Raw genomic sequence first — 21,383 nt, 5'->3', positions numbered from 1 at the left:
AATATAAAAAATTGAATTGAATGGTTAAAAATATTTAAAAAATAAAAAAAGTAATGATTGTGATGTTGAATTGAAGATAAGTGGAGTTGAGCTGAACATTGTTCCGAAAACAAACACACCATTAATCTTTGGAGAATTCAATACGATAAAAGATGTAAGCTGTGTTGGGGGGAGTTATTGAAGCAATAATTCTAACGCGAAATCATTCGTTACTATGGACTGACGGACAGAGGTTCATACTGAATGCTGTTTAGGAAAACGCCAATCTACATGATAATTGATATGATTGGGCCAAACCAAACGCCGAAGTACGGGTGACAGTCGGGATATATTTGTCATTTTAAAAAACTATGTTCTTGGATTGGAGCGTGGTGTCACATCCGTCCGGGCGGGTGGGGAGAAAGACTGGACGAGTGGGCCCACATGGGCAGTGTGGCGCCACTCCAAATTTTTATTTTTGGGAGAAATTGCTTCCCTGAATTTTCACGTTGTCCACGCAAGGTATTGTTAATTATACATCCGCGACCACGGAAGCCGCCCCGCATCGACGGCTCAGGATTGCCAGCCGATGGGAGTCATCACTGTCCACGTGCCGAGTTGGCTGTCCAACCCACGAGCACGTGACGGTTGCTGCTTCCTTTACTTCCCACGACGTGAAGTGAACTGAAATTGCCTCGACCAAATCAAGCCTCGTTGAATACATTCCAAAAAGAATACGAGGAAAATTATGCTATTTCCCCGAATTGGGGGCTGCCGGTTCGCTCACAATGGCCGTCTAATGGATTGTCGTTCGACGCGTGGCGTCATCCTATTGAGTTGTTTTCGAATATAACTTAGAAGAAGTAGTTTCTGTTGCGATGGAATGGCACAAGAATTGTACCCTCGAAGGCGGCGCGGTGCTTCGAAGGGACTGACTGAACTGGGTTCGGCATGTATCATGTGATTTCTGGGGAATGAAGGTATGACAGCGCGAGTTGAAATGATACTTTATTTTGCGGGTATGAAATAATACTTGACATTGTCATGATTACTAGAGAAAGGCAAAGAATTTTTCGTTCACAGTCGCTGTCTCATGATCTTTTGTTCCGTGTGAGGTATCAACCTTTGAATTGTTTATGAATATAATTTGTAGGAAGTAGTTTCTATGGCGATGAAATGGCACTAGAATCGGACCCCCAAAGGCACCGGCTTGGAGGGACTGACTGGGTTTGGCATGTATCATGTGATTTCTAGAGAATGAACATAAGAAAGCACCGATTGAAATGATACTTTATTTCGTGTGAAATAATATTTTACATGATTATAATTACTGGAGGAAGGCAAGAATTTTTTATACAAATTTAAGCGATAGCTGCAAAAGCAGTACACGAAAAATGTTTCTGTTAACATCAACTAGTAGAATATCTACACACATATCTTAGAAGTTTATCGGGAGCGAATACAAAATCATGTACTTCGCATGCAAACCACGTACGTACTATGTAAGAACATGTCCTTATCAAGTTCAAGACATAGCTCCTGCCCCTTCTTTGTAGCCCTAATAATACAGCAGAATGCTAACTACTTACTCGACAAGGCAATACATAGATTCTCCTAACCCAAGAAACAGTTGGCTCCAGATCAAAAGAATACGAACATTTTGCTCATTGGCTTCCTAAGTCGGGAAATGTCACTTCCAGCAGATCCATGTCCAGGTTACCCCTTTAGATAAAAGCTCCGAGGTCCTTATATGTGCTTCTGTCCACGAGCCATTTTTAGCAAGACTCTAACCATCATCTGCAGAAGAGGGGAAGTGAGAACAATTCCTTTCCATCTGTCTATTTTAGAACACATACGAGCAAGGGAATAACAGATTGATGTTATATCCCAACGAGAAAGGCATGTGAACAATGACAAACTTATCATCAGCCAGACTAAAAAGCCACTAAGACGGACAGTATGTCATCTACTCTATTGAGGACTTGAACGTAGATAAGGTGAGGCATCCTGGGAGTTAACAGAAGAAATTCCAGTAAAGTACAATTTGATACCTGATGTTAAGCCGGCAGGGTTTGCAATCTTAGATGTTTGTACTTTTGTTCCCTGTTGAAGCATCTTGCACTTTCTGTCAAGCCTTTAGACAACACATGCTTCAATGCGCCAACACCCTCTTGTAATGCAACATCAATCTTTCTTGCAGAAATAAAGCAGAAGATCGCATCAACATTGCAACATTTTCTGATCGATCTTAACAGCATAATGATTCCACAAGACTAAAGATGTGCCAGAAAGCATTTTCCGAAATATCCATCTATTTATCAGGTGGAGGCAACAAAAATTTGAACTTAGTTCCTGTCAAAAATAGTTGAGAAAACCTGTAGTATTCTAACAGCCATTCAAATAATTGACTGCAGATTTACCCGCCCTCTGGCTGTCGCATTGAACTTTTGAAGCAAGAATGCCTTCGGATCCATCTGACCGGGAGGCCTACCAATACCTGAACATGGGAGGAAGACAAAAGGAAAAGAGGCGTAAAATTTTCAATAAATTAAAAAGAACTCGAATATTACTTATATACAATTGAAAAATAAGTGCGTTTTGTTCTCAAACTAACCAATTCTTAGCCGGGCAAATTCCCGGTTGCCTCGAAAATGATAGATCACGCTCTTCAACCTAGTAAGAGAAGAGATGTTGCTCTTTAGATGAAAAGGTAACAAAAACCAATTATCTGCCAGTCCTTTCTATACGGTCACCTCCATATGTAATGCAGCTAGCAAGCTTTCCTAGCACCCAACGAATGATATATATTCTTCAATAGCAAATGCTGCTTTAGAATTCTTGGATTAACCATAACATTATTGATCCAACTTGATTTGTTGGCACCTGTTTCCCTAGTCTAGAACTAGAATTAAGTGCACAATAAAATCAATTATACCCATTATGACTTCCATGGCCTCCTTTCGGCTGAAGACGTAGAACTCCACATGGCAAGTCCATGTCATCGTGAAACTGCATCAGGAGAGTATTTAATAATGGAAAAGAATGACTAAGTTGTTAGCACCAATCAAGCTTTCAATTGAGAGAGAGAGAGAGAGAGAGAGTACCACAAGCACCCGATTAAGAGGCAACTTATAATAAGCAGCCAGAGGTCCTGTCTGTATATAAACATAAAACAGAATAATCACTGCTTTGTGCTGCTATACTGGGTGATCAAGAATATTACAATCACTGCTTGGATGAATAGTAAAACTAAAATAACTAATTCTCTTATGATTGCAGAAAATAATTGATTATAATGCCACTATTTAATAACATTCTTCTAGCTTGAACTTGAGCTCGAATGTTATTACAAGTTCCACTATTTAAAGAAATCTCAAATCATTTAGAAGGCACATCTCATTGTCAACCAGAATTTCGGTGCAACGGGAAAAAAAGAAGTTGCTGGATGCTGGCACTTTTGCTAGTGGCCAGCATAAATCTTACTAACAGGGAACGGACAAGACATCATAAGCTCACAAAGAAAAAACTGAATTCCCTCAATGAAAAGGAAAATAACGATAAACCCAGAACATGCTTGAAAACATGCTTAACATAAAATGTCTCAGACTGCATTATAATTATCTCACTATCACCAATAGCCTCTATAAATATTATGAACATCCTAACTCTCGCCAAATATGGATACTTAGATGACAGAAGCACAGGCAATCCACTTCAGTATATTGTTTTTTGTGCATGCTCTGATACAATAACCATTTGATGCTACCAGAGAAACAAATTTTCAGAAAGAACAATGACATCAATACTAGTAAGGGGATAGAACTCATCTTGGTGACTAATTATCAGCTTAGCTACCTTATGCAATTCCGTGAAACTGGAACGTAAGATATGGAGAGCAATTTGAAATTATATTTATCCCTTCACTTGAAACCAGATGATGTTAATGGAATTGATAATGAATATTATAACAGCCACTTACAGATTCGCCGCTCAAATTCATGTATGTTTGAGGCTTAGCGAGTATAACGGGCGCATCGTCAACGAAACCTGTAGCTGAAAACGAACATAAGCAACCATACGCAACTCACTAACACTACAAATATTCGAGCAGAAAACGTGCCTTGGCCGAATAGAGCTTTGCAGTGGACGGTGTCCATTAAAATCCCTTGCGATTCAGCAAATGCGTCAATCATCTCGAACCCTACCTGCCATGAGACAGCTCAGAATCAGCAAATGGCTCGAGCAGAGCTTGAGTTTAGGGTTCAAAGGGCAGGAGGTTGAAGCCAAGTTACAGTACATTGTGCCTGGTGCCTCGGTACTTGTCGCCGGGGTTCCCCAGGCCGATGAAGAGCCAAGGACGTGAAGTCGCCGTGCAGAAGCAGCGCCGGCTGATCATCGGCGACCGAGCGAAGCCGAAGGAGTCCTTCTATGGAGTCCGGCGATTCTGTCACCCAGCTGTGAGAGGAGATGTGAAAATCGACGGGACACTGCGGGAACAGAGAGAGAGAGAGAGCAGAAAATTTCACTCCCGAGTTTTTAAAAATTTAACACGACCCATAATTTTTTTCGAAATCAAGCAGTCCAATGGATTCGACCGACATTGCATCCCATTCTCTCCTACTGTATCGTTTCCTCTTCGGAACAAGAGCAAGCGGAGCTAAGGAGAGAGAGGGGAGACAGAGTCGAGTCAGTCGACGACTCACCAGGGGCAGTCGAAGGGGGGAGGAGCCGCAGCAGCGGCAGGGGTGGCCGTCGAAGGGAGGAGCCGAGACAGCAGCGACGGTCGAAGTCGAGCGGGAGGGCGAGCAGAAGCAGCGACAGGAGGACTAGAACGAGGGAGCGGTAGAGCGCCAAGCAGGAGCAGCGGCGGCAGGAGGAGGGGAGCAGGCGAGCGCCGAGAGGAGCAGCGACGACCGGAGGAGTCGAACGGCAGAGAAAGAATCGGTCTAGAGTTAGATTTTTTTATTTTTTTTCCAGTTTTTCTTTATTATTTTTTAGAAAGGAAGTTATCTTTAATATTTTCAAATATAAAATGAAAAACAATTAAAATGGAACCGGTTTCTGATAACGGTTTCAGTTCTACATACTCCGTACGCTGAACCGGAGCCAAAATCAGTTTTCATTGGTTTCCTAATTTATTATCCAAACCCTACCATGTTCCTTTCGGATATGGTCCAACTAGTTTCGAGTATATCGAAAATCCATGCACACCCCTAGACACCACTAATCTTACATGGTTTTTCTTTTATAAGTTCACTCTTACATGGTTAATTCTACACTAATTGCATCGATAAATTGTATTTATACGGACACAAGGCTCTATGGAGACAACAAAACTTGTCTGGTTTGGTCATTGAATAATTTAGTGGCTGTCCAAGCCAAATCTATTTAAGAGGGCTAGTCGAGGATGAAGTGTCGTTCCGCTCGATGTTCAATCGCACTCGGTTTAGTAACACGAGAACTAGATGTAAGGTAGTCGCGGAGCGAAATCCGAACAAATCACATGCCTATTCCTTTATGTTCATTCACTCGATACATATGAAATCTATATTTTAAATTTGTCTCGTTCGTTTTAGCAAAACATTAACTCGTGCCCTTCAATGTGACTTTGCCAATGAACCTAATAGAAAAATCCTATCCCCGTTCCATGTGTTATTTTAGCCACAGAGGTTTTATAATACTTTCTTTTTTATAGTTACACTAATCTCGATCGATTTTAATGACATAATTACAGAAAGAAATAATAAGAAGTACGATAAGTGTTGATCGTCATATATAATTAGGGAAAATTGGAGTGCACAAATTTTAAAAAATCTAACTCAAAACATATCGTTTTTCTAGTTTGTTGATTATTGGGTTGAACACATTTTTGACATGGTTTAACAAAGCTATACTTATATACAATAATAATTTTCGTAATTAATATTAGTTAAATGAGTTTCTTCAATACTTTTTCATAAGTCGTTTGATCAATATTTTTTTAGATTTCTGCTCAAACACAAAACTGGGATGAATTCATAACATTCATTCAGAGAAATCTCGGTCTCGGCTGCAAATATAATATATATCAGAAAAGTCAAAGAGGGAAACTAACTAACTATTCTATAACAAAATGAAAACTACTTAAATTAGAAGATTGTGATATCCAGACAAAAACGGAAGTGTATCTCGGATATCCTAGGGAAGTGTATCTCGGGATCACGAGTATCTCTCAATACTCCCCCTCAAGTTGGAGCATGAGACTGACGAATGCCCAACTTGCTGAGAAGAAATGTAAAACGTTCTTGACCCAAAGCCTTCGTAAATATGTCTACGAGCTGCAATCTGGTTGGAACTCGTGCAGTGGCAATGACTCGAGATTGAATGTGTTCACGAATAAAATGACAATCTATTTCAATGTGTTTAGTTCTCTCGTGAAACACAGGATTGGTTGCAATGTGTAAAGCAGCCTGATTGTCGCAGAACAATCTTGTAGGATGAGCAGTCTGAACTCCAAGAGAGTTTAAGGCCCCATTTGAAATTTAGGTTGGATTTTAGAATCGTGATTTTGATTTTAACTCTACCCACTAAACAACAAAAACACACGTTTCCCAAGTCAAATTTAGAATACCATCTCATTTGTCTTTTTCCACAATCAAAATCAAAGTTACTTTAACTCTAAAATCAAACGCACCCTAATAAACTTCGCAGCCAAAGTACCTCGCTTACAGTTGCTGCTATAGCTCTATACTCAACTTCTGCAAACGATCGAGACACTATAGTCTGTTTCTTGGTCTTCCAAGAGAGCGGTGATCCTCCAAGCGTAATGAAGTATCATGTAACTGATCGTCTTGTCATGGGGCAGCTCACCCAATCTGAATCACAGTAAGCCACAAGATCTAAAGAGTCAGGCTGTATGAAATCCCTTGTCCCGGTGACTGCTTCAGATAGCGTATCACTCTTATAGCCGCATCCCAATGTGACTGACGCGGATCCTGCATGAATTGTGCCAATATATGCATCGAATAACACAAATCTGGTCTCGTTATGGTCGGATAAATTAACCGACCAATCAACCGTCTGTATCTACTTGCATCTTCAAGACGAGAACCCAAACCAATTGTAAGTCCATGATTCTGCTCCATGGGAAAATAAGAGGGTTTGGACCCCAGCATCCCGCACTCGGTTAGAATATCAAGTGCATATTTCCTATGATAAAGAAAGAGACCAGAGTCGGTACAAGTTACCTCAATTCCTAGAAAATATTTCAGTGGACCAAGATCCTTAATCCTGAAACACCGATGAAGATACTTCTTGAATGAAGCACAATGCTCATAAATGTTGCCAACTACTATAAGGTCATCCATATAAACTAGAACTCCCATAAATATATCTTCCTTCGAATAAATAAACAAGGAATAATCAGCATCAGATTGTTGAAAATCATATCTTTGTAGTGCATTCGTAAACTTAGAATACCAGTTGCGCGAGGCCTGCCGAAGACCATAAAGAGACTTCTGGAGACGACAAACAACCCCTCCTTTACGAGAAGAAAAACCACGTGGTAACTTCATATATACCTCTTCATCTAGATCTCCACGTAGAAAAGCATTCCGCACATCCATTTGGTGTGTTTCCCAGCCCCTTGCTACCGGCACAGTCAACAGACATCGCACGGTAACTAATTTAACCACAGGAGCAAAAGTCTCATGAAAATCAATACCTTCTACCTGAGTGAATCCTTTCGCAACCAACCGCGCTTTATAGCGCTCCACACTCCCAGCACGTCGCTTTATCTTGTACACCCATTTGCAATCTATGGGTCGTTTACCTTGAGGTAATGTCTCTAATATCCAGGTTTGGTTCAACTCTAATGCTCGTATTTCTTCTGCCATTGCGGCTCTTCACTGAGGATCACGAATCGCTTCTTGATAAGTCCTAGGCTCGACATCCGAATCAATTGCAGCCAAATAAGACAAATCCATATTAGAAGAACTTGTTTGAGCCAAATAAGTCTCAATGGGATACGACATATTGAGAGATACTCGTGATCAACAAAATCTTTCAAATATGTTGGCGCTCGAATCTCTCTACTAGAATGTTGGGCCTGGTCAGTTCGGCTTGTGGGCTGAATCTGTTGCCTCTGATTTTGTTTTCTCGGAAGCCCATTGGAATTTTCCGTCGGTGGGCTAGACCGAAGGTCTTCCTGAGGCCCAGCGGAGCCTCTTGTCTGTGAGCCAAACTGCACTTCTTCCCTTGGGCTTATCAATGTCAATTATTTGTGGGCTACTCTTGTCCCCATTCGCTTTCTACCCTAATTGGACTCCCCAGAGACCCGCCCATAATTTCTGGCGATGGGCTGATCCGTGACCCATCGTAAGCCCCTTTATCTTCATCTGATTGCTCATTGATGTGCCACATATATTCCTCCCCCTCGAAATTATCATTCTCTTCAACCCATGTCTTCGGAAAAAATAGTGGATTACCTGATGTCATCTTCGAGTGATTAACTCCCTCGAACGGAAATTCATTTTCAATGAATTGTACATCCCGTGAGACAAAGAACTCTTCTTTCTCCAAATCAAACACCTGCCATCCTTTCTTTCCATGCAGATACCCCATAAATATGCATCTTCGCGATCTCTCAGCAAACTTATCCCGATTACGTGGTTGGCGATGTGCATAACATAGAGATCCAAACACCCGCAAATTAGAATACTGCGGCTTCCTCCGAAAAAGAACTTCATGTGGACTCTTACCTCCCAATATTTGAGTAGGTAGCAGATTAATCAAATAGGCCGTCGTTGCAACACTTTCTCCCCATAAATATTTAGGGAGGGACACTTGAAACAATAACGCTCGGGCGACATTAAGAATGTGTCTGTGTTTCCTTTCTACTCGTCCATTTTGTTGCAGGGTGTTTGTACAAGAAGTCTTCCCATTCCAATAAAAGAAATCCTGCAACTCCCGAGAAAGAAATTCTAGCCCATTATCGCTTCGTACCACCTTCATAGTGGTTCAAAACTGATTTTTAACTAGGTTATAGAATGCTATCAAGCTTTGTCGAGCTTCTGTTTTATCCTTCAACATATACAACCGGACTGCTCGATTATGATCATCCACTATAGTCAAGAAATAACTTGCACCAGATATCGATTTCTCCTTATAAGGGCCCCACAAATCACAGTGCACAAGATTAAATGGCAATATCGCTTTATTCGAACTCAAACCAAATTGCAAACAAGTTTGTTTAGCTCGAATGCATACATCACAATTCTTATTTCTGGAGTCAAAATTAATCTCACTTATTCTAACGCCACTGGATGGGTGCCCAAGTCGTTTGTGCCATATGTTTCCCGAACTAACTCCCTGAGCTTGACAAGCCAACGCCGTGGATGAAAGCCACCGCAAGTAGTATATCCCCCCTTTGAGCTCACCCAGCCCAATCATCCTCCTCGATATGCGGTCATGTATCACACATAACTCAGGTAAGAATGTAACTAGACAATCCATATCTTTACTTAACTAGCCCACCAAGATTAAGTTGTAATTGAATTCCGGCACAAATATAACATCCTGCAATACGAAAGAATTCCCAAGTCGCACATCTCCACGTTTGTTGCTCGAATAGAAACCCCATTAGGAATATAAACAGAAAATTTGTCTCCAATAGATCTCGAATCGTCTAAATAGCTCGCATATCCAGTCATATGTCTCGAAGCCCCTGTATCAATTATCCATTCCCCATTTTTAACAAAAATAAAATCATTCTTGTGTTTACCGACTAATGGCTCGTTCTTCCCTTCATGCACAGCAATCAGATTGAGCAGTGTCTCGAGTTGGGAATTTGAAAATCCCGAAAATGAATTACTGCTACCGCTGGATCCTGCTCCTTCATGTACAGCGCCAGCCATACCAATCCTAGCCGCCCGACCTCCTGTCCATCCTCCCAATGAATTCTGAGTGCCTTGACCCGTCCCTTTCCACCGCTGGCCTGAAGCTTGTCCGGGTGCCTTCCACTGCCCAAAAGCTCCTTGTTTTCCTTGCCCGGATATCTTCTTTCCTCTTCCTTTGCTTCCTTCTACAGGTGGACCATGGAGTGCCCAGCACGAGCTTTTGATGTGGCGGGGTCAACCACAATGATCACATATCGGTTTGCCCTCCGCTGTCCAATGCTGCCCCTGTCGGTTTTCAGCAACACCTTTGACAGCAAACGCCCCCAGTTCGACTCCTCCCTCCAGTGTGCACGCTGTCTCCCGAGAACGAGCAACAACAAACTGGTTTTCCTCTTCCGAAACCATCTGATATATTCGGCTGAGTGTGGGTAGAGGATAAGTCGCAAAGATCATCCCAAAGATCATCCCAAAGCATCTTTGCCTCCGTAGTATAAGTCGCACTCGGCTGTAGCTCCCTTTCCAGGCCATTGAAAATCCAAGCTAAAACCAAGGAGTTGCACATCTCCCAGTTTTCCAGGTTCAAGTCACCTGGTGGCGGTTTCGGAACTCTACCTTCCACAAATCCCAAATTTCCCTTCGCCATCAATGCGATCGTCATCGCCCTTGACCACGTCAAATAGTTCTCTCCATTGAGCAAACAAGAAGTAATCTGGACTCCCGTGGAATCCGAGCTCCCAATCCTATATACTGCAGAATCCCGCATCCCTTTACCCGAACCTTCTTCCTTGTCCTCCCTCTTCGTCATGTCACCTCATCAAGCCTCGGGTCTCACAAGTTTCAGATAGAGCCCTTGCTCTGATACCATGCTCAGACACAAAACTGGGATGAATTCATAACATTCATTCAGAGAAATCTCGATCTCGGCTACAAATATAATATATATCAAAAAAGTCAAAGAGGGAAACTAACTAACTATTCTATAACAAAATGGAAACTACTTAAACTAGAAGATTGTGATATCCCGACAAAAACGGAAATGTATCTCGGATATCCTAGGGACGTGTATCCCGAGATCACGAGTATCTCTCAATAATTTCACGATATAAAAAGTTAATTTGTAAAGTACAAGAGATGAGATGAGTTCTAAAAATTTTCCATTACACATTTGTTCTAAATCTTTATTTTTTCCTTTCGTTCACAATTTCTAAAGTTCAAAATTATAAAACAAATTTAAACACATATTATATGTAATGTATATATAATTTTCTCAAGCATATTGCATACATAAGCACTAGAGTTATATAAAAGTACGGCGGCCGGGGAAACGCGTTTTGCGGGCGCTCCCTGGACTTAAGCGTGCAATTAGGGCGAGAGACGGCGCCGCTTATGCAACCATCTCATGTTATATTACTGAGTTATGTTAACTGCAATTTGCCCCCTGAACTTACTTTCATCTCAATTACCTCCCCCAAAAATTTTACTTGTAGCGATTGTCCCCCGTCCCTTTATATCTTGGTTGTCTCCAATAACTTTGCGTTGTAATAGATTGCTTAACAATAATAAAGAAGGGGGAATAGAACTAAAAATGCAACCAACGCTAGAACCGTGAAAATTAGCTCGAAAATCCTAGCATGCCTAAGAATGCTTCAATGGTAATTGCAAATCAACATCCGGATAATTAGACAATGATGTCCATATTTGTTGGTAAAATTACTGTGACCGAGAATTTAATCATGATATTCTAAGCAAATGAATTACCAGCCAGTAAGCAACAGAGGCACAAATTAAGAAATGTTATAATCAATGATGTTAGTATATATATTAGTTTTTAAATAGCATGACATTTAATAAGGTTGAAAGTTTGAAGGCTGTCAACTGATTAATGCTTGTTGCTGCTTGCTACCATTTTTCTTTTTATTTTTATATAAATTGTTTAATTATTTATTATTCCATAAATGTTTATTTCCCTCCAAAACACAAAAAAGGACATTTAATCATCATGATTCATGACACACAGACCACAGCTAAGCATCCATTTATCCTATATATATATATATAAAAGAGCATCCATTTATCCTTGATGTGCCCTATAATTAGCCCCACTCCACTTTATTTTCCCTTTTTTTTTTATCTGTAATATGACACCGAGTAATAGTAATTGCATCTAAAAATCCTATACTTCAAAAAGCAATCACAGACCATCCACAAATGCTGAGAAATTACATATGTTCCCCTTAAAATATTAATTTCCAATAGCATTATATTTCTGCTAATAGCGTGTTTACGTTCTTTTGTCACATGGACTTTATGGAGCCAAACTAGGCTTCCATAACTTGACGAGCTCAAGAGCCAAATCAATTCTATAAAGAATTCGTTGCAACATATTATTTTATAATAGTTCACAAGAATTCTTAGTTATGAGGAGTTGTGCCATATTTTATACCTATTATAATACCTTCAAATCAATCTCGTTTTGTTTACACGAGTGATATTTTAAGTTTTTGCATTTGCAAATCTCTTCAAAAGCATGAGAGGAAGACCAAAGGTCAAGAGGATGAGCAGGGTGGCAAATCAAATGCAATGATAGGAGATTTTTAACCCTCCGCTAGATCGAAGTATTATGGCTTTAAGAAACTCATCAAGCCCCATATTGGTAAAAGCATAAGGTCTTCGGACGCAAGAGGGTGAGAATATAGTTTCACTAAAATCTTAGGGTCAATGTTTAATTTCCCTCCTTTTTCCCCCAAAGATTTTCCCTTTTTCTATCTACTATTATAAATAAGCATATGTATGTATATTTTCTTTTGCGGTCTTACTTTTTTCATTTTTTTTCTCCCCTTGCTTACAAATCTTGCTTATTTAGTTCATTTAGTTTAGACAATATAAAGCTCGCTGGAATGTTAGAGTCAATGCATAATTTTGCTTTTTTTCCCCCAAAATTTCCCTTTTTCTATCTACTATTTTAAATAGGAATATATGTTTATTTTTTTCATGGTCTCACATATTTAGTTTAGACTATCTTTATTGGTAAGTTCACTTATACAGTTTAGACAATATTATTTAGTTTACTTTTTTTATCTACTATATTATATATATATATATTGGGTGGTACTATTATATAGCTTAGATTTAGACAATATAAAAGGCATATATACATATGTACATATATACACAAGTAAAAAATCTATGTCGATCTATATATATATATATATATATATATAATATAATATAAAGTGGTGTGTCTGCCATATGACCTCAAAATGCTTAATTGTTAAATTGAATTTTCTCAAATTTTAGAGTTTTTTTATAAATGTCTTTTTTTAATATTTTTAAATTTTAATGAATTGCAAATAAAATTTATATTTATATTTCAGAAGATTTTGATTGGTTTTTGAAGTGATGTAGTTGATATTTGTATTTTAAAAGTTATTGATTGAAAATTACTTTCTTGACTCAGTAGAGATTTAGTTTGGATATTTTTAGGGTTTCTTTGTTTGGATCATTTAAGGATATTATGTATGATATGCTATGGACAGAAGACCACACGTAATATTATATTCTAGTTATTATTGAATTTTAATAATCATCAGACATGATATTATACTCATGGATGGAGGTATATTGCCATTTACTCGTGAGTCAATTATCTATAAAAATGGATCATATGTTCATTATTTTAAAAAATTTATGATCCTGTTTACTTTTTGAAAAAATAATTTAAATCATTTTTTTAATAAATATAAATATAATATTATAGGTTTTTCTTGGTTGAACGGTAATATTTTATTAAGTCACCATAATTACATTGGACCTCCGACCACGAGGCCAACCAAAATACCAACGACGCTGTCGGCCACAAGGCCAACGAGACTGCTAACCAGACGGCCAGCCACAAACCATCGGTCTAACACCACCACATTGCCGACAACACCACCGGCCATCCAGCTACATAGAGATAAACACTCCTTATTAGTAAGCACATTGACAAACCTAATCGACCACACATACATGCCTCTGAGCAATCCAGACCCGACACAGCGCAATCCAAGAGAAACCAGCTACAGATACAAACGAAATAGATCGAGAACATCCCTATAAAGCCACCGGGAGAGACACCAAAACGAACAAGGGAGCGACATTGGACAACGTTGGTAAATCGTCGATAGTAAGCGTCTAATCCACAGTTTTTTAATCAAAAACGAAATAAAAGGTGACCTGAAGGGGTTCCAAAACGATTCGTGCTTGGATTGTTATGGTGAGCAAGGACTTGAGTCGTTTCGATGCCGGTCTGTAGGGGCGTCCGAGGATGGGAGATCGGATTGGGCAACCTACAACAACAATGGAAGGAAAGGCATGAGCACAGAGGAAGGATAGGGAGAGACCGATCGGCACGAGGAGCAAATGGATGCAGGGATTGAGCGGAGCAGGGCAGTAGGGCTGGAGTTGTGTGAGTTGGGTAATGAAGGAAAAGAAACATAGGAGATGAATGATAGAAGAACGAGGGGAAAAGAGAATAGAAAGGTTGGTCACCGTCAGACGCGTCGGTAACAGAGCAATTGGGAGGACAACGGGTGCTAGATGAGGGTTCTAAGGCGAGACAAAGACAAAGAAAGAGATTGAACTCTATATTATAGGTTATATATAGTATTCGGTGTAATTCATATAGTTTGATCTGAACTAATCCTGCCTAATTCAGATACTGAGGTGCATACTAAAAAAAAAAAATATGTACATCCATGATATTATCACAACAAAAGAACATATAAATCTTTAATATATATATATATATCATCAAAAATCAAAACCCTTGTGTCTGCGTTGGATTTTCTGCCTTTATAACCCCAAACCCTTCGCCGAGACACGCCCGCTCTTTTCCCTCTTCCCCCCCAATTCCCCCATTCCCCCTTTTATAGCGCAGCGGAGAGAGAGTGCGCCTCCCTCTCTCCAAAGAGCCCGCCGCCAATCCTATCGCCGCCGCCGCCGTCGCCGCCGTCCCGCCTCCATAGTCCTCCTCCTTGTCTCCGCCGCGGCCACCGTACAGAGCCCCAATCAACCCTCCGTCGGCGATGGATCCCGGGTCAACTCAGCTCCAGCAGGCTCAGCTCGCCATGATCCTCGGGCCCGACGCGGCCCCCTTCGAAACCCTAATCTCCCACCTCATGTCTTCCTCCAACGACCAGCGATCCACCGCCGAGTCCCTCTTCAACCTCGCCAAGCAGACCGATCCCAACTCCCTTTCCCTCAAGCTCGCCCACCTTCTCCACTCCTCCCCTCTCATGGAGCTCCGCGCCATGTCCGCCATCCTACTCCGCAAGCTCCTCACCCGGGACGACTCCTACATATACCCCCGCCTCACCCTTCAGACCCAGTCCTCCATCAAATCCATCCTCCTCTCCTCGATTCAGCGCGAGGAGGCGAAATCCATTACCAAGAAGCTATGCGACACCGTCTCCGAGCTCGCCTCCAGCATCCTCCCCGACAACGGCTGGCCTGAGCTCCTACCCTTCATGTTCCAGTGCGTCTCCTCCGATTCCCCCAAGCTCCAGGAGGCTGCGTTCCTCATCTTTGCGCAGCTTGCCCAGTACATAGGCGACATGTTGACTCCCTACATCAAGGAGCTCCACACGGTCTTCCTGCAGTGCCTGACCTCCTCCTCGAACCCGGACGTGAAGATTGCAGCCTTGAATGCTGTTATTAATTTTATTCAGTGTCTGTCAAATTCATCCGATCGTGACAGGTCTGCTGTTAGCTCTCTTCCTTGCGTACTATGCTAATGTCTGGCAGTTATTTCCGTTCGACTAACTCTATCTCGAGGCACATGATGTTGGACTAATGGTATGCTGTGCTTAGCTCGATTGGATTAGCTTCGGCTCGTAAAAACAACAATGTCAATTTTGTGTAGACAGAAAAGAGAGCTCGGAAAATTTCGTTTCTGGTTATTGAAGATAATGAGCGAATTGCATAATATGTGATGTTTTCGTGCAATATGAACAGATTCCAGGACCTATTGCCAGCAATGATGCACACGTTGACTCAGGCATTGAACAGTGGGCAAGAGGTTACTGCACAGGAAGCTCTTGAATTGTTGATTGAACTAGCCGGGACGGAGCCTAGGTTCTTGAGGAGGCAATTGGTGGAAGTGGTGGGTTCCATGTTGCAAATAGCTGAGGCAGAGTCGTTGGAAGAGGCTACCAGACATTTGGCAATCGAATTTGTGATTACACTCGCAGAGGCAAGAGAACGGGCGCCGGGGATGATGAGGAAGCTGCCCCAGTTTGTTAGTAGGCTTTTTGCCATTTTGATGAAGATGTTGTTGGACATTGAAGATGATCCTGTGTGGCACAGTGCGGAGAGTGAGGATGAGGATGCAGGAGAGACAAGTAATTATAGCGTAGGGCAGGAGTGCTTGGACCGGCTCTCGATTTCACTAGGTGGAAACACAGTAGTTCCCGTTGCTTCAGAGCAGTTGCCTGCGTATCTAGCTGCCCCAGAGTGGCAAAAGCACCATGCCGCCTTAATAGCAATTGCCCAAATAGCTGAGGGTTGCTCAAAGGTAATCCTATGGTCAGTGGTATCTGGGATTGTATTTCATTTGGTTGGGAAAACCGTTAATTGTGTGTCATTGTATTGATTACTGCTTTTGTTTTGTAAATTTCGCTTATTAATTATAGGTAATGACTAAGAACTTGGATAGAGTTGTATCAATGGTTTTAAACTCATTTCAAGACCCACACCCTCGGGTTAGATGGGCAGCAATAAACGCGATCGGGCAGCTATCAACCGATTTGGGTCCGGACTTGCAAGTGCAATATCACCAGCAGGTTCTTCCAGCATTGGCTGGGGCTATGGATGATTTCCAGAATCCTCGTGTGCAGGTGATTGCTTGTGAATTATATATATATATATAATTCCTGTGGAAATATATTTTTCCTTGTGTGCAGCTTTGAGTGCTCTCTTGACAATGTTTCACGCTTTCCTTTTTCTACTTGTATACCCTCAGGCTCATGCTGCATCTGCTATACTCAACTTCAGTGAGAACTGCACACCAGATATATTGCTGCCCTACTTAGATGGGATAGTGAGCAAACTACTTATGCTTCTACAGGTACTTTACTGGGGGTCCACATCCAATATCACTATACTATCAGAAACCGTGCTTGCTTAGTGTTGATTATTCTGAACTTGCATGCTCTAGCCTTTTCATCCCCGACATAATGTGTTGATAATGTAGAATGGCAAACAAATGGTGCAAGAGGGTGCTTTGACTGCTTTGGCATCAGTTGCTGATTCATCTCAGGTTTGCTTCTTCCATGATCTGTTATTAGTTTTTTCCTATGTAGGATGGATTGACTAAGATATCTCTTGACTGCAGGAGCACTTCCAAAAATACTATGACACTGTCATGCCGTACTTGAAAGCTATTTTGATCAATGCAACTGACAAGTCCAACCGGATGCTCCGTGCAAAAGCAATGGAATGCATTAGTTTGGTCGGGATGGCTGTTGGAAAAGAGAAGTTCAGAGATGATGCTAAACAGGTAGGGAAGAATATGAAATAAATTTGTGAAAAATAATTGGTCTAGGATGTAGTTTTAGGGAAAATATCCCAAGTCTTGATGTCTTTATGTCCTTGTTGGGTGCTGTTGGTAATTTTGTTGGTGGGTTGGGTTTCTCTAGAAGTAGTAATGACACCGTCACTTTCCAATCTGTGTGTGTTTGATACCTTTTGCTTGACTTGAATTTTGTGCCTGCTTGATAAAAGGTTATGGAAGTTCTGATGTCCTTACAAGGATCCCAGATGGAGACTGATGATCCGACAACGAGTTATATGCTACAGGTATGTCTTCATTGCCTTGGTCTCTTATAGTTATGGATCTACATCTACTCTGTCTCGATCTTGACAACTTCTTATGTTTTAGGCCTGGGCAAGGCTTTGCAAATGTTTGGGACAAGACTTTTTGCCATACATGAGCGTTGTGATGCCCCCGTTGCTTCAGTCTGCCCAACTCAAGCCTGATGTTACCATCACATCTGCTGATTCAGATAACGAGAATGACGAGTCTGACGATGAAGGGTGAGTATTTTGCATGTAATTCGAATTATTAGGTGATGTCGTGATGATACTTCATATATCTACATTTATTATGTTAGTCAATTTCTTTTTGCTATTGTTTTTTTGGATAAGTTTCTTTTTGCTATTTAAAGTATGTTGCTACTCAGGAAATAGTGGGATCCTTTTTTTTTTTTGGGTATAATATTTGCCGCTGGTGTGGTTGCATCAAGGCCCTGTTGAAACTTAAAAAGTTCTGAATATGCTCTCTGATGAAAATTAATTGGTGATGCAGGATGGAGACCATCACTCTTGGGGATAAGAGGATCGGGATCAAAACCAGCGTCTTGGAAGAGAAGGCTACTGCTTGCAACATGTTGTGTTGCTATGCTGATGAATTGAAGGAAGGCTTTTATCCCTGGATTGATCAGGTCAGTCTTGTTGTTCAAACTTTGCTTCATGTTGCAGAAATTTCTACGCGAGGATATTATGGACAAAATTTCTACTGGTTCAGGTGGCTCCGACATTGGTTCCCCTTCTAAAGTTTTACTTCCATGAAGAAGTTAGAAAAGCAGCTGTTTCAGGTAATACTATGGCGGGACTTTCATCATGTCCTCTTAAATTTTTTGTCGGGGCTGGCTCAGCTTCATATGTGTAAGTTCTTTTACAGCTATGCCGGAGCTTTTGCGTTCTGCCAAATTAGCTGTTGAGAAAGGGCTGGCTCAGGGTCGTAATGAAGCTTACATAAAGCAACTCTCTGACTACATTGTTCCGGCTTTGGTGGAGGCTTTGCCTAAGGTCACAGTTTAACATTCAACTATGCAAAGAATTGCATTTTCATCTTGATTATATATTATAGTGGTTAAATTGCATGGTGCTGGTGTCTCTGAATTGCATTTGCTACAGGAACCAGATACAGAAATCTGTGCAAATATGTTGGACGCCCTGAATGAATGCTTGCAGGTGTGTGTTGTTATCTCTATTCATTAGATGTGAATAGATAAGGTAAAATATCAAGTCTTTATTATGGGGAAAAAATGAGCACTAAAATTCATTAGCTTGTGAAATTAAAAATTGGCGCTGTTCGATTATGTGGTACATTATTTCCGGCAGATACCAACTTCGGTTTGTTATGATAGCTAACTCTTCTACTTGTATTGCATCGTTTTGTGCTCCTCAAGTGTCATCTGCAGCAAAGCAATAGCAATGAACAACATAAAAAATTATTTGAATTGCTTTTCTTAGTAACATTTGGTTTGGATCAGCTACTCATTATTGTACTTTGCCCCTCAGATTTCTGGACTGCTGTTGGACCAGAATCAGGTCAAATCAATCGTTGATGAGGTAAAACAAGTAATTACAGCTAGCTCAAGTAGAAAAAGAGAGCGGGCAGAACGGGCTAAAGCTGAAGACTTTGATGCTGAGGAGGGGGAGTTGCTTAAAGAGGAGAATGAGCAAGAGGAAGAAGTTTTTGAGCAAGTTAGTTTACGGATTCTATCTTTTAGATGGACATTGTTGAATGCTGATTTGAAATTTTAACTTGTTTAATTTCTGATATGACGAGCAAACTTCCATTGGATTTAAGATCTATTATCTGAATTGGTTTATTACTTTAATTTGTAGGTGGGTGAAATCTTGGGCACTTTGGTTAAAACATTTAAGGCCTCTTTCTTGCCATTCTTTGATGAGCTGTCCTCTTACTTGACACCTATGTGGGTAAGTTAGTGAAGATCTGACCCACTTGTTCTTACTATATTTGTTTATTTAGGTTCCGAATTCTATATTGGTATTCTGCCTCCTGTTGTTCTCCATTTAGTTTTGCCCGGAACTAAATTCAGAAAGTGATTCTAGCATGCTCTCTCTGCAATTCACTAATTATCTTATGATCGTTGTTTGCTAACTTAAGGGCAAGGATAAAACAGCTGATGAGAGGAGAGTTGCAATCTGCATTTTCGATGATGTTGCCGAGCAGTGTCGGGAAGCAGCTCTTAAGTAAGCTTCTATGTAGCTTGTAGTGCTTGACCAGTTGAAGTATTGCATTACGGGTTAGTTCTAACAGCATAATCTTTTTTGTAGGTACTACGATACATATCTACCATTCCTTTTGGAGGCTTGCAATGATGAAAATGCAGATGTTCGACAGGTATGTCATTTACTATCATGTTGTCTTTCAGGGCTTATATATCCATCTGTCATTTGATGATTCTACTCATCTTTGCAGGCAGCTGTTTATGGATTGGGAGTGTGTGCAGAATTTGGTGGAACGGTGATCAAACCTCTAGTCGGAGGTAAGACACATTCTTAAAAATAAAATAAAATAAAAATATTTGTTCGATAAATTCATTTTGCTAGGGTTTGTGACTATAATTGCTGTTTGCAGAGGCCCTTTCAAGGTTAAATGTTGTGATTCGCGATCCTAATGCTCTGCAATCTGATAATGTGATGGCGTATGACAATGCCGTTTCGGCTCTTGGAAAAATATGCCAGTTCCATCGTGATAGCATTGATTCCTCACAGGTACTTTCGAGGAACTGATGAAGTAGTAACTCTGACTGCATGAATATTGAAACCGCTAGAGAGAGAGTGTTCTAATTTAAGATTAATTAGTTATCTGATCAGAGTTTAAAACTATTTTACCTTGCGATGTTGGCAGGTTGTTCCGGCATGGCTAAATTGTTTGCCAATAAAAGGTGATCTGATTGAGGCCAAAGTAGTTCATGAAATGCTCTGCTCTATGGTGGAGAGGTGAGGACTTCAGGGCCTTACTTACCATGATGAAGAGCTGGTCCTTAATCCTTAGATAATGACGATCCATATGAAGTACTAATTTCAACTATTTTTATACAGATCCGATAGAGAACTCCTGGGTCCTAGCAATCAGTATCTTCCGAAGATTGTTGCTGTATTTGCTGAGGTATGTCGCTGCAAGCCATTTTTTTGGTGTAGCAAGGTCTATCTGAATCATTTGATCATCTATCTTCCTTTCCCACATAACCCACTCTTCGAGCTGATACACTACCTGCCATACTGTGAACAAGTGAAAAGAGGATTTCAGTTTGATGATGGGATCATTGCAAAGTTATAACCCTAATGTCACTTATTCTCTTTTGACGCAAATGCGTGTCATTTAATTTGGAGCTGATTATTTATGGTCTTCTCTTGTGTTTAGGTTTTGTGTGCAGGGAAGGATCTAGCTACAGAACAAACTGCAAGTCGAATGATAAACCTGTTGAGACAGCTTCAGCAGACTCTGCCACCAGCAACTTTGGCATCGACATGGTCGTCCCTTCAGCCCCAGCAACAGCTTGCCCTGCAATCGATCCTCTCGTCCTAGTGATATCAGCCGTGTCCCTACAATCATGTCAGGAGTCAGCATGCTCCTCTTTTGGGGGAGAATACTGCCGTGCTATCGGTGTGTCAGATACCTATTGTTTATCACCACCCATTATTTTTTCGAGGAAAAAAAAAAGTGGTTGTCAA

General features: G+C 40.8%; 2 protein-coding genes and 1 long non-coding RNA gene across 5 annotated transcripts; 2 read left to right on the top strand and 1 right to left on the bottom strand.

The window, feature by feature from the left end:
* The first annotated feature begins 57 nt into the window (after window positions 1–57).
* LOC116211987 lies at window positions 58–1,268 on the top strand. The gene is made up of 2 exons (XR_004157795.1): window positions 58–959; window positions 1,133–1,268. It is a non-coding gene; the product is annotated as an uncharacterized LOC116211987 (long non-coding RNA).
* A 58-nt stretch (window positions 1,269–1,326) lies between these two features.
* On the bottom strand, window positions 1,327–4,979 carry LOC116211986 (peptidyl-tRNA hydrolase, mitochondrial). Of its 3 annotated transcripts, none has more exons than XM_031546544.1 (10): window positions 4,683–4,975; window positions 4,277–4,466; window positions 4,100–4,184; window positions 3,959–4,026; window positions 3,084–3,134; window positions 2,915–2,988; window positions 2,594–2,652; window positions 2,400–2,476; window positions 2,031–2,168; window positions 1,327–1,776 (listed from the first exon to the last, which is right to left on the bottom strand). In XM_031546544.1, exons 2-9 carry the CDS (start codon window positions 4,373–4,375, stop codon window positions 2,037–2,039), a joined length of 645 nt encoding a protein of 214 aa, XP_031402404.1. In that variant the 5' UTR covers window positions 4,376–4,466; window positions 4,683–4,975; the 3' UTR covers window positions 1,327–1,776; window positions 2,031–2,036. The 3 variants fall into 3 exon arrangements, with proteins under 3 accessions (XP_031402404.1, XP_031402405.1, XP_031402407.1); XM_031546545.1 differs by having other exon boundaries at window positions 4,277–4,434; XM_031546547.1 differs by lacking the exon at window positions 1,327–1,776 and having other exon boundaries at window positions 2,032–2,172; window positions 4,683–4,979.
* Window positions 4,980–14,687: 9,708 nt separating this feature from the next.
* Window positions 14,688–21,383, top strand: LOC116210478 (importin-5). The gene is made up of 21 exons (XM_031544355.1): window positions 14,688–15,591; window positions 15,849–16,407; window positions 16,526–16,729; window positions 16,855–16,959; window positions 17,086–17,151; window positions 17,227–17,391; window positions 17,616–17,690; window positions 17,773–17,927; window positions 18,199–18,334; window positions 18,418–18,487; window positions 18,574–18,701; window positions 18,810–18,866; window positions 19,197–19,382; window positions 19,527–19,619; window positions 19,810–19,895; window positions 19,980–20,046; window positions 20,125–20,191; window positions 20,284–20,420; window positions 20,557–20,648; window positions 20,751–20,817; window positions 21,073–21,383. Exons 1-21 carry the CDS (start codon window positions 14,921–14,923, stop codon window positions 21,235–21,237), a joined length of 3,351 nt encoding a protein of 1,116 aa, XP_031400215.1. The 5' UTR covers window positions 14,688–14,920; the 3' UTR covers window positions 21,238–21,383.

Source organism: Punica granatum, chromosome 6 (genome assembly GCF_007655135.1).
Source record: "Punica granatum isolate Tunisia-2019 chromosome 6, ASM765513v2, whole genome shotgun sequence".
In the NCBI taxonomy this organism is placed as follows: Eukaryota; Viridiplantae; Streptophyta; class Magnoliopsida; order Myrtales; family Lythraceae; genus Punica; species Punica granatum.
The sequence above is the reverse complement of the archived record's forward strand: the minus strand, read 5'-3'. Positions and strand labels throughout refer to the sequence as shown.